Raw genomic sequence first — 12,848 nt, forward strand, 5'->3', positions numbered from 1 at the left:
TAATTTTCAATTAAGTGAAATCTCAGCTGAGAAAACTGAAACTGAACCTGATGCGATGGAACAGGAAAATGACAACAATGAATTTTATGATTACAAGTACGACAGAAGTATTGTAATGTTCAAACCTCTCTGTTTGAGTGTTTTTGGGTGCTTGCCAATTATTGGCTCAATTGTTTCTGGAGCAGTTCTACAGTAATTAAACATACTGAACAAAAATCTTACCATCTCATATCGGGCTCTGGACCTTTCATTCTGAAATCTGGCGAATTCCCGCCTGTCATGAATAGTGACAATCAGTTTCCAAATGGCAAGTAAGGCAATGCCCACTGCCAGAATACTACCAACCACTGCTATCAATACAGTTACTGGATCGGTTTCACTCGCACATTCTGTAAAATGAGAACAATTCAGTTAATAAAAGGATGAATCAATAGATCTAGCTCATTCTGCAAATGCAGAATTCAAACTAGTAGCATGCAATAACCACTCAATTTTATTTTTGGAACAATTACCTGCAAAGCATTATTGCTACTAACAAATATTTAGAAAAACTACAATTTGATCCTACTCAGCACCTTTAACATAGCTAAACCTCAAAAAGTGCTTCACAGAGTATAAGAGGTGTGGGTACTGATTCTTTGTGAAGTAGTTAAGAAAGGTGAGCTAGGGATTTCTTGAAGAAATGGGCTTCAAAAGTGGAAGTATTGGTGGAAGAAGTGGAAGATAATGGACAGTTATCGGCGCAGGCTGGGAGGGCCGAAGGGCCTGTTCCTGTGCTGTAATTTTCTTTGTTCTTTGTTATGGGGTTTGAACCTCTGTCCTGGATCAAATATCATGATGTACTGTCTCATTAGGCCTCAGCAGGAATCAAGGGAGAAGGATGCAGTCAGTGTCATAGAAAAGGGGCTGAATTCTCCGACTCTGAGGCTCTGTCCTCACGCCGGCGTGGGAACAGTGGCATTTTATGCACGACAATTCGGCGCAAAACAGCCACCGATCCTCTGTTTGGCTGGGGGCTAGCATGCTGGCAGCATAAAGCACCCGGCTCTAGCTGCCGGTACAGCCCAGAGAATTGCTGGGACTGCGGCTGCGCATGCGCACGGTGGCGGCCTGCAGCGGCCGCGCTGTGCAACATGGAGCCGGATGCGTGCGGACCCGGCCTGCAAAAATAGTGTCCCCACTTTGGCTGGCTCGTGAGCACCGGACCATCCTCCAGCAGTGCCCCCAGCCACATGACAAAGACCGCCTGCCCACGAATCGGCCCTCCCCCGACTGTGGACTGAGTCCGCAGCCGCCATGCTGAGTTCCCAACGATGATAGCACACGCAACTGATGCCGACGGGAACTTGGCCGGTCGGGGGCGGAGCATCGGTGGGTGGGCCTCAGGCCGTCCTGAGGCCGTCGGTAAACGGTGCTGCCCCCGATTTGGTCGGAACCAGGTAATCTCAGGCCAATCGCCGAACACATCGACAACCGGAGAATCCCACCCAAGATTTTGGCATGGACCTAAAGCCATGACTTCAGTCTTTCCATTATGCAATTGCATAAAATTCTGGCTCATCCACATCTTAATATCAGAGAGGATGTCTGACAGAACAGAGGTTGTTATGAGATCTGGGAAAGTAGTGAGAGTGTTTGAATTGGGTACTGTCAGCATTAATATGGAAGGGAGTCCATATGCCTAAAGGTGATGTAATTGCAGGGACAATATAAACAATGAAAGGGAGGAAGCCAAACAGGTTAGTGGCAGAATGCTCTGCCCAGCCCGCCAACGGGATGCTCCTTAACGCCGGGCGGCCAATGGGTTTTCCCATTGTGGGACAGCCCCACGCCGACGGGAAACCCTCAGGCTGCTGGCAAAATGGAACATCCCACCGGCAGAGAATCCCTCCCTAGATCTCCAAACTGATTTTGTGGAAATACAGCAGCAAGCCATTGTTGAACATACTCCTGCTGAATTTGCAAAATATGAGTGGGAATCTCATAACGGCAGTCCAATGGAAGGGAGACAGTGGAGGACAATAGTGTGAGACACCATGGAAATATCGAGGAAGATAAGGGAGGATAAGTAATCACAGAAAATGTCAATGATGAATTTGATCAGGGTGATCAACATGCTTTGAAAACTGGACTGGAAGAATTCAAACAACACTGAATGGGAGGCAAATACAGAATTAACATTGATGACAAAAGTACGAAAAGTCAGTCAACGAGATAGGGTAGCAACCTGAGAGGGTGGGCATTGGTGGAGGGTGATAACTGCAATTTCTAAAGACGACAGGCATATTGCCATTGCAAAGGGAGGATGGCCGAAGCCCCACCCTGCCGCACATGCTGCTACCCATACCGGCCCCCATGGTCTGGTGCCCTGACCACTGAGGCCACCAGCTACCCACCCCCGAGGCTACATGCGTTGGACTGTCTATCACTGTCGTTTTCTGTCCCTCCCCCCACCAGGAGAAGGCAGCTCATAACTGCCGGGAGCGGAAGAAGACAGGAGGGGCACCGCCAGACCTGCGGGCCCTCACCCTGGCTGAGCAGAGGACCCAGGGTGGGGTCGGCAGCCTGTAGGAACAGGAGGTCGCCGAGGTGGAGCTCGGCCGTGGGCGAGGAAGTGAGATCCCACTTAGTTGCGGTTCCCCCTGTCACATGTGCCAACCCCCCAACCACCCTCACCCCCATACCATCCTCACGCCAACTCCCTCACCCACATACCCACCCCCACCACCCCCGGCCCGCAGTCTAATCAAGCATCTTGCCTTGTGTCTTGCAGGACCTGCTGGAGGGGGGGGGGGGGGGGGGGGGCAACTGCCATCTTCCACCCCATTCCTCCCCCAACCAATGCTACAGCTGGACCCCCATGAGCACTGACGAGTAGAGCAGCTTGGACACCAGCCCTCCGCCTGAGACTCAGGACACCCTGGTGCAGCAGCTGGAGGTAGAAGCACCGAGGGGGCGGACTGTCGAAGGACAGGCTGATCCCAGGGACTAGCTGCCGTACAGACAGTTCTCGAGCTTCTGGAATAAGCAGTCCCATCCGTAGTGGAAATGCAGTCACAGAGCCAGGGACTACATGAGGGGTTGTCGGTGAGCATCCAGCACCTGCAGGTGCAGTTGGAGGTGTCCAACCGCTTGCAGAAGCAAGAGGTGGTGCCAAAGATGCATGACACCCTGACCAACACTGCACAGATGGCGGCCATGGTGGAAGCATTGGGGGCGATGGTTTTGGCTATGGATCAGCATATCCATGTCCTGGGCCATTCTGTGCAGGTGCTGGCCGAGGCCCAGGACAGGATTGCCGCCTACAGGCAACCATGTCCCAAAGCCACCTGAAAATTGTAGTGGCGCTCCTGAGCGTGGCCCAGTCACAGCGGGCCATGTCTGGGACCGGCGGTAGCATTGCCCAGGTGCTAGCCAATGTGGCGTAGACACAGAGGGAGATGGCGTAGCCATTGGCTGATGTGACACAAACCCAGAAGACACAGTCGCAGCATGATATGACGCAGTTCCAGACATAGATGGTCAGTGTGCTCAAGACCACGAGCATGCAGACTCAGGTCGAGAGCAGAGCGGGCCTCCAGGACTGGCAGTGTCAGGTGGCGGGGGAGCCTCAGGGATAGCTTCCCTCGGCTCTCTGTCCCATGGAGTAGCGCGGGCATTAGCTGCCTTGCAGACCGTGGCAATGACGGTCCGTGGGGGATCGGAATGGGAGGACATTTGGGAAGGGAATGGATGGCCCGAGCTCCCCATCCCCCTGACTGTCCCCACCTCCACCACCCCAGGGATTCAATGGGACCGTGTGATGGAATGGACAGCTCGCATGCAGGCATCACCTAGGTGGACGGTGGGAAGTGCTACCGTGGGCTGGAGTCAGATGTTCTCAAATGATGCAGAGCACCAGAATTCATTGGCAAGCAGGTGATCATCATCTTCTATGGACTAGACCCACTACCCGCTGATACTGCCAACCCAGGGCCCGTACTATGACAGGTATGGGAGGGAGGGAGGGAGTGTGGGGTTGGGGTGCGGTGTCTGGGCCCCTGACCAGACGCCCACTCCAGAGGGCCCCTCTGGAGTGGTCCAGGCACCTAAACCGCATATTCAGGAGGCCACAGCACCGCTCGATCACGCTCCTGGTAGCTGTATGGGCTTTGTTGTAGTGGGTCTCCGCGTGGGTCTGTGCCCTCCGGATGCGCTTCATCAGCCATGACCGCAGTGGATAACCCCTGTCACCGAGACCAACACCCCCAGCCAGAGGGGGGGGGGGGGGGGGGGCATCTCGGGCATGTCAGGAATTATTGATTGTGCCAGGATGAAGGTGTCGTGCACACTGCCCTGGTACCGGGCACAGACGTGCATGATGCGCACCTCATGGTTACTTATCAGCTGAACGTTCATCATGTGAAACCACTTTCTGTTTGCGTAGAGTAGCCTGTTATCCGCAGGTGCACGTAGGGGGACATGCATTCCGTCGATCACCCCCTGGACCTGGGGCATCCCATCGATGGCGGTGAACTGCGCTGCCCGTGCATACTGGTGACCTGGTCCACATTGAAATGGATATTGAGCCACCTGGGCATATAGAACATCCGTGACGGTGCTGATGCACCTACGCATTGAGGTCTGTGAGTTCATGGACAGGTCCCCACACAGCGCCGAGAAGGACCCCGTCACGTAAACGGTCAGGGCGACCGTCTCCTTGATGGCCACTGGGAGCGGGTGTCCTCCCCCAAACCCCCGCGGTGCTAGGTGATCCAATATCTGGCAGATATGTTGCACTGTCTCTCTGCTCAGCCGGAGTCTTCGATGGCATGCCTAGTCCTCGAATTACAGGCTCTGGCGGTACACGAGGACTCATGTGGCGCCTACTTGGCACCTCCTGCTCCTCGGCCGAATTGCCAGTCGACTCTCCCACTTGGGCGGCTGCCACCTGCCGCTCACTGCAGTTTTCTCCTCCTCGAGCAGCTCCACTTCGTTCAGCTATATGGCATCCCCCAGGGCTGCAGCGCCCAGCAGGAAGGCAACCATTGCTGTTGAATTCCAATACCCATTGTCTGCAGGGGGTGAAAGGCCGACATGTTAGCATGGCGTGTAACCCCGTGACCAACCAGGTCCACTGGGATACTTGGTGTCCCGGTTGGCACTGCGGGCTGCACCGCTTAATGTCCATTTCCACTCCCCCCATCCCCGCACCCCGTCGGTGGTCGGCACTGTGGGGGCCTCTGGCCCTGGCACCCATCTCTGGTGCCAGGGGTACTGTTGGCTGGCACTGCCCCCCCCCTAGGGATAGGCACTGCGGCCCCCTTAGGGGCTACTGTGGGTGTTGTCCTGGCTGGGTTGTCAGTGGGTGGCGGCCGGGTGTGGCACCCATATGGTCGGTGTTACTGCCAGGGTGTGTGGTTAGTGGGGTGCGCAGCAAGATGGCTGCCTTGCAGACCATGACAATGACTGTCCGTGTCTAGACGCCACCCCAGTCCTGTAGGGGGGTCACTGTGTTGCCCCCCCTTCCCCCGGCCTTGGCAGGGCCCCCCCGCAACCCAGTCAGTGTTTGGCCTAGCAGCCCACAGTTGCTCCTCTCTGTGTCCTACCTCCTCTCTCTCTCCTTCAGCAGCTGCGATGCCAGTTTCACGATTTTTAAAAGCACAAGTGAACTGCACTAGAACATAGAACAGTACAGCACAGAACAGGCCCTTCGGCCCTCAATGTTGTGCCGAGCCATGATCACCCCACTCAAACCCACGTATCCACCCTATACCCGTAACCCAACAACCCCCCCCTTAAGCTTACTTTTTTATTAGGACACTACGGGCAATTTAGCATGGCCAATCCACCTAACCCGCACATCTTTGGACTGTGGGAAAAACCGGAGCACCCGGAGGAAACCCACGCACACAGGGGGAGGACGTGCAGACTCCACACAGACAGTGACCCAGCCGGGAATCGAACCTGGGACCCTGGAGCTGTGAAGCATTGATGCTAACCACCATGCTACCCTGCTGCCCCCAATGCACTGTCGGGAGGAACTTGGCCCATCGGAGGCGCATAATCGCAGAGGCCCCAGTGGATACCGGGTCGAGCCCCCTCATGTTCTGCAAAAGGTATTTACTGTATGTGCATTCTGGCATGCATTGACGCCACTGTCGAGGTGATTGAGAATTGCGATTTGGCATCAAATAGGCTACCGCCACAATTTTGACGTCGGAACTGATTCTCCGCCCAATCGAGTTTCCCGATTTCCACATCAGCCAACGGTGAATCCCAGCCTTCATATTTGGTGTTTTAGGTGAAGATAGAGAAGGCAGGTAAAGGTTTTTCTGCCAGTGACTTATGCTGTGGAAAATGAACCAGCGATTTTTCTTACCTTCCAGAATGAACCTAGAGTGGTATGAATATTTGTACTATGAAGGCAGAGGTGCAATAATGGTTGATTTGATTGAGGTAGACAATGAGGTCAGTCATGCACTAAATGTGGTTAATTCTGCAATGCTGGAGCCCACCCACCAGAAAGTCAACTACCCCGTAACCACTTTATGCCGGGTGCAGTGTTAATTGGGTCAGGATGAGACTTCCATCTCCATCTCGGGAGGAAATCCCACCTTAGGGAGCTGCAGGCCAATTTAATTGGTGAGCAGCTCCCTGGTCCCAGCAGCGCCATGTTTGTGCAGTCACCACTACAGGAAATCCCCAGGCAAGAGAAGATTATGGAGCCAAACATCATTTATGGCCAGGGTATTGGTAAGGCCTAGCTGGCAAGCTCCAGCAGGGAGATAAGGGAGGGGAAAGCGTGGGTTTTAGAGGCCAGGGTGCAGGAGGATTAAAGTAGTGGTATGACCCTGAGGGCAGGGTGCACCTGATGAGCAGAAGGGACCCCCAGAGGAAATTCCACCCACCCCCATCGTCCAACAGCAGCCCACATAGAGACCCACCTACTGTGGGTCTCCTCCTGCCATGGATAAAATAGTGGCGGAGGTGTGTAAGCAGCCATTCATTGGCCACCTGAGGGCCTCGATAGGCCCGAGGGCAGGCAAGTCGGTTGATGTCGTCCCTGTTTCCCATAAAATGGAAGACAGTTCAGGGACAGTGGGAAGGCCATGTGCTGAATTTTATAAACCTCTCCACCCTCAAACATGACAGCGAGGGACATGAAATCCAGCCCAATGAGTAATTTGATACAGGTTAAAGCATTGAGGACAAAATGAGGAGTTGTTGAGGAGGTAAAAAAAAGCAGTGCTAGACTGTCAGGAAAGAGGGAGTTAGGAATATGGAAGTGAATTGTGAAGGAAATGGGGTGAAAGCATTTCCTCCAGCATTGGAGATTGAAGGATGAAGGTGGGCAGGGAGATATGCATGGTTAGTGACATCCTTATTGGTGATCAATGCTACATGAAATGGCAGGACCAAGCATTTGAACAGGAATGTGAAGGGAATATCTGATATAAATTCTAGTGAGGATAGAAGGGTAGAAAGGCTAGAAGATGAGAATTGGCAGTGAGAGCCACACCATCCCATCGCGGTTTTGGTGAGGCATGTGACGATGTGTGCAGCCAAGCTTGAAAAGTGCACTGAATAATTTTCATATTATATAACTTGTTCCTTCTTTCAGCAGTCATGAACACTGATGCCTGGCACAGCACCAAGCTATTTTCTGTCCTTAACTGACATCCACACACAGGCACTTTCCTGTTAGAGTCACTGTAGAGTGGAAGCCCTGGCTGTCTTTTCAACACAAAAATTTGTTCTTGTCATTTTTCAAGTACTTTTTTAATACACTGCATGATCTCATGTCCAGCATTTGAGACGAATAATCAAATGATGTACTTTTCTGTGGGTTCGACTGTGTCATGGGATTTTTAACATCCTCCCAAGAACAGCACTTCAATTTTGATCATCTGCTCGAGGCCTGATCCGTGACATTAAACAAACTGAGAGCTAATAATTATATATTTATTTATTTTTAATTTTGAAAGGTTTACAAATTAACCAATATGGAGTATCAAATAATTATCCTGTGAGCTGTAAAAAAATACATTTAAATCAATGCCACCTCTGGAAAAACTCAATCAATTTAATAAAGAGAATCTTGAAATGTCACTTTATAGTACTGATGTACTATGAATTTACACCTACCTTTACTTTTCACTTTTAAAAATTTGTTTACATACAATATATATTACATACAACAGACTTTTCTGCCCGTCTTGTTTCTGTATTTAGCAGTAAGCTCAATATAACAAAACAGCATGAGAGACACTGAGGCAGAAAGGATTGACCATGGCATGTGGGCTGTGTGTTGTGCAATGGAGTGAGGACATAAGTATGCATGAATGAGTGAGAGGAAATGAGATCGAGTCTGCATGAGAGAGAGAATTAACAAAAAAATAGAAAACACACTAACCTGGTTCCTTCAGCGCAGTAAGGACAGATTTCCCACTGACATGTTCTGAATATGTAAATCTCATGACACAGTCATTTTCAGTTTTGTATAAGCATAAAACTGCATCTTGATCATCTGTTTCTAGAGAAAGATGGGAACAATCTTTAAGCCAGTGGTCTGAGCCAGCTCCACTTCTACAACTCCAACAAAATGGGACAGGCTAAAAGCCCCATTATTTTCGGTGAAGCACAGAGCCAAAGGGCATCAACTATCAAATTATGAATAAGAATGTTTTTTTTACAAGTTTCTACATATTGGTGGTGCTATTTTAGTTTTTGTGCAAATTTGCAGTTTTGTCAAGTTTGCATGAAGCAGACTTTCTACGCAAACATCTGCAATTCATTAGGCTCTCAAGGTGCACTTTTAAATTTGTACGGAGTAGCAGGCATAAACAAAATCTGCCATCGAAGAAATACCATAATTCAGGAGATTTTTCCAAACAAATCACTCTAAATCTCAATCAAAAAAAAAGTGTTTTATTTAGAATACAGATTTGGTCCACTAAAGGCATTTGCAACTTCTAAATGCAAAACCTTGTGCTCTAATCATTTCTTATTGATTGTATGCACTTTAAAAAGTTCCTTTGAATTGTATTGGTATAGTCTAATTATTGATGCCTGAGACTTTGTGCAAAAAAGATTGGTTGATCATTATTGATTGATTTATTTATTGTCACATGTACCAAGGTACAGTGAAAAGTATTGTTCACTTACAGACCTAGCAGATCACTCTATACATAAATACATGGAACATAACTACAATAATTATTATAGACCATACTATCATAACATTTACAAATGATGTAGGAAGAGGATCTGCAGGGGAGAGCTTGCAGAGAGTCGCCACGCTCATCTTGAAAAAAAAATTTTAATTTTAAAATCCAGCTGCAGCCCTGTTTTTTTGAGCCCGATGTCAGCCAGGAAGAGGAAGAGCTGGTTTTGTGGAGTCTCAAATAATCCTTAGATGGAATTTGGAATAAATGACCAGGGAGATCAATTCTTGGTACTTGAACCAAGAAGTCTAATGGCCTAACAGGGTAGTCAAGTTCAGTGAATGCACATTCACATGACATCTCATATCCATAATTCCATCAGCCTCTCATTTTAAATTTTTTTTTAAGAGTACCCAATTATTTTTTTCCAATTAAGGGGCAATTTAGCGTGGCCAATCCACCTACCCTGCACATCTTTGGGTTGTGGGGGTGAAACCCACACAGACACGGGGAGACTGTGCAAACTCCACACACTGACCTGGGGCCGGTATCGAACCCGGGTCCTCAGCGCCGTAGGCAGCAGTGCTAACCACTGCCCCACTGTGCCGCCCCATTCAGCCTTCCATCTTGTTCAATACGTCACACTCCTATCAAGCACCCAGTATCACGTTCTGACATTCAGGGCTCATGCATAACATCCAGTTACTTCAATGGAGCAGCTCATGAGTTCCCTTCTCAGTACAGTCTGCCACACGGACCACTGAAAGTTGGCAGCACAATGCACTGACCCAGGAGGCCAGTCATTTTCCACAGCAAAGCTTCCAGCAGTGCCACACATCGAAATTCTGTCAGGCAAAGCTTCCGGCAGTGCCACACATCCAAATTCTGTCAGGCAGTATGACCACAGAAAGAACAATTTATCCTGGTCTACATCAGTCACAAAACAATTCAGTGCAAACCCGAAAATACAGGATCCTCAATTTTCTGATGTTGGCAAAATCTACAATTCATCCACCCATAGTTCAAATCTAATACGATAATAACTCTCTGTTGTCCAAGTGCAGGAGGACTGGCCAGCAGAATAGGCTTCAGGATAGAAAGTCAGTTGGGGTAACAGCTTGAAAGAACCTTTTGCTCCAGAAGCGAATCACTTTTCTGATAAGGAGAATGGAAAGGAAAATACACTCATTTAATTTTAGGACTGCTCCGTGGGATGTTCTGCTGCAATAAATGCAGCAAAGTGCAAACCTGCTTTGAGGATGGTGACAGACTGAATGTTTAACCTTTTATTACAATCATTCCAATATTGTAATTATTTTGATATATATTTTTATGATTTCTTTACAATGCTAAACCTGTCAGTAATTCTGAGTGACTTACTAGCATACAATGGCCATAAACCAAACTGTACTTCGCCCATCCGGGCCGGAGAATAGCGGGAGGCCGGTTTTGGCCGTTTCGGGCAATTTGACAGGGTTATTCGCAGGAAAGGCGGTCGGAAAAATTTGCGCGTTGGGGAGGACAGCGGGAGCGTGTCAGACTGGCGTCGCGGGAAAAACAGCGCGTCCCGCTATTCTCCGCACCGGCGTGGGGTCGGAGAATTCCGCCCCACGTCTTTCGGGATTTGTGGGAGGAAACCGGAGCACCCGGAGGAAACCCACGCAGACACGGGGAGAATGTGCAGACTCTGCACAGACAGTGACCCAGCCGAGAATCGAACCTGGGGCCCAGGAGCTGTGAAGCCACAGTGCTAACCACTGTGTTACTGTACTGTCAACACCTTAAACAATTAGAGTGCACTTCCCAACAAATCAGAACCGTTTTCCATGCAATAATGACATTTACCATTCTTGCATCTGTTCTGATGAGTGCAAGGTGAAAAGATCCAACAGCATGTCTTTTTTTTCAGCAATACTCTTCATAAGTAATTACAGTAATTACGTATTGCTTCTTTTAAAAAAGTTAGTTAAGTAAAAGATTCACTTACTGAGCACATCCACTGTCAGGATCTCATCCTTGCAGAGCTTTTGACACGTCTGATTGTCAGCCAGTCTTCCTGAGTTAAACAGTCTGCACTCTATACACTCCCTGTAACAAACAGTGACATACAATTAATCTTTCTGATTTTCACAACATAAAATATAAAGCAGGGCACAGTGTAGCCAGCTACAGCTTTATGAAGTACTGTATTCAATGCAAACATTCAACATGAAGAGAAGAACTTTGGTACATGTTAGAACGTAAGCCTAGACATCTTCTAATGGGCGAGAGTACAGATATCAAACAGATTAAAGATAACCAATATGTGGACATTAATAGAGTGGGTCACTGAGACCAGATTTCTGTACTTTGCAGCATACATATTTTCTCCTTGACAGCTTCCCTGCACAGAAGTCAGCCTGATTGGCAAGTACGGATTCCAATTGTGCAGGGAGAACTCTGGAGCAGAACGCAGGCTGCAGGCGGAGACTGCATGCTGGGCGGTTCAATCCTCAACCTGGAGGGTTCTGATCCTCAGCTGTGAGACTCTTGGAGCAGTAGGGCGGAGAGGCAGAAGGGGAATGGAGGTTTGAAGATTAAAGGGAAGTACTCCAGCTTCTTGTGGCCTGCAGTCCTGTAAAGGCACATACCTTTTCCTTGAAGTGAAGTGGCTTTACTTCCCCCAACACGGCTGTCCATACTAAAGGCTGCAGTAATCTGCTGCTCTGCGCTTTTATCAACAGGCCTGAGTCAAAAGGTCAGGAGAGAAATGTGTAGCTTCCGACCAAGATAAGTAAAAAGGAGTGGAATGGTAATCCAACTGTGATTCCACTCCTTGGAGGTTCTGGCCCATCACCGTTCTAAAGACCGTGGTGATGTGATTTGCTTTATGCACTGGCACACAATGATAACAGCGATCCAGCTTTCCATTCTTTTCCAATTTTCCTTTCTGTTAGAAAGCATTTCATATTTTTACAATTCTCTGCTAAGAAATATCCTTTTACTCCTCTTCCTTCTTGGCGACAATCTTTATCAACATCACTTTATCCCCATCAAACCCTTTAATCATGTCAGAAACCTTTGTATGAAATTGTGTCTCAAGTTTCTCTGCTGCAGCGAAAACCATCCGAAATCTAAAGTTTCTGCCCCTAAATGATAGTTTTCCATCTGCGGTATTATCAGGAATGAATGCACAGTCTTTGTGACTTTCTGTAATGGGACACTAATGGGACCCCTTTTGATTGAGCATACACCTGCATTCTTTTCTTCTTTCTCCGAAATTTACTCCCCCATGCTTGGACTCTAATGCTACCTGTAGCAGCAGGAAATTATATCTGCACCTGCTTAAGGTGCAGAAGGCTACAGGAAGAATGTTAAAACTGAAGACAAAATCTTCCAGCAACTGAGGCACTGTCACAGGTAAAACTGGCAAGATGGACATTTTCTGCCTTTCCTAGTTGACCTGAAAAGTTGTGTTGGTGTAAATGGGGTTCTGCTGAAGTTGTGAGGGACGATCAGGAGAACCTCAAAGGTCATTCACCCCATGCGGTAGAAGAGCACCTTTAAATAAGTGTTAAATTATAATGAGCAAAAACAGATGACCATGCTTCACTGGACGTGACTCGTACTGAAAATCAATTGGCATGGTATAACAATCTGGCTAATGCACAGTCAAAGTTGAAACATATGTTCATTTATTCTGAACTCTCTACACGAAAATTA

General features: G+C 48.6%; 1 protein-coding gene across 1 annotated transcript in view; it reads right to left on the bottom strand.

Annotated features, from left to right (window-relative positions):
* Positions 1-12,848, bottom strand: part of itgb5 (integrin, beta 5) — a 172,701-nt gene that overhangs the window by 15,997 nt on the left and 143,856 nt on the right. Inside the window, exons 12-14 of the mRNA XM_038789778.1 lie at positions 11,134-11,234; positions 8,396-8,515; positions 223-389 (exon numbers count right to left, since the gene is read on the bottom strand). Of these exons, the coding sequence (XP_038645706.1) occupies positions 223-389; positions 8,396-8,515; positions 11,134-11,234 (388 nt within the window). The remainder of the gene's footprint in view (positions 1-222; positions 390-8,395; positions 8,516-11,133; positions 11,235-12,848) is intronic.

The sequence above is a fragment of the Scyliorhinus canicula genome, chromosome 2 (assembly GCF_902713615.1).
Source record: "Scyliorhinus canicula chromosome 2, sScyCan1.1, whole genome shotgun sequence".
Classification (NCBI taxonomy): domain Eukaryota; kingdom Metazoa; phylum Chordata; class Chondrichthyes; order Carcharhiniformes; family Scyliorhinidae; genus Scyliorhinus; species Scyliorhinus canicula.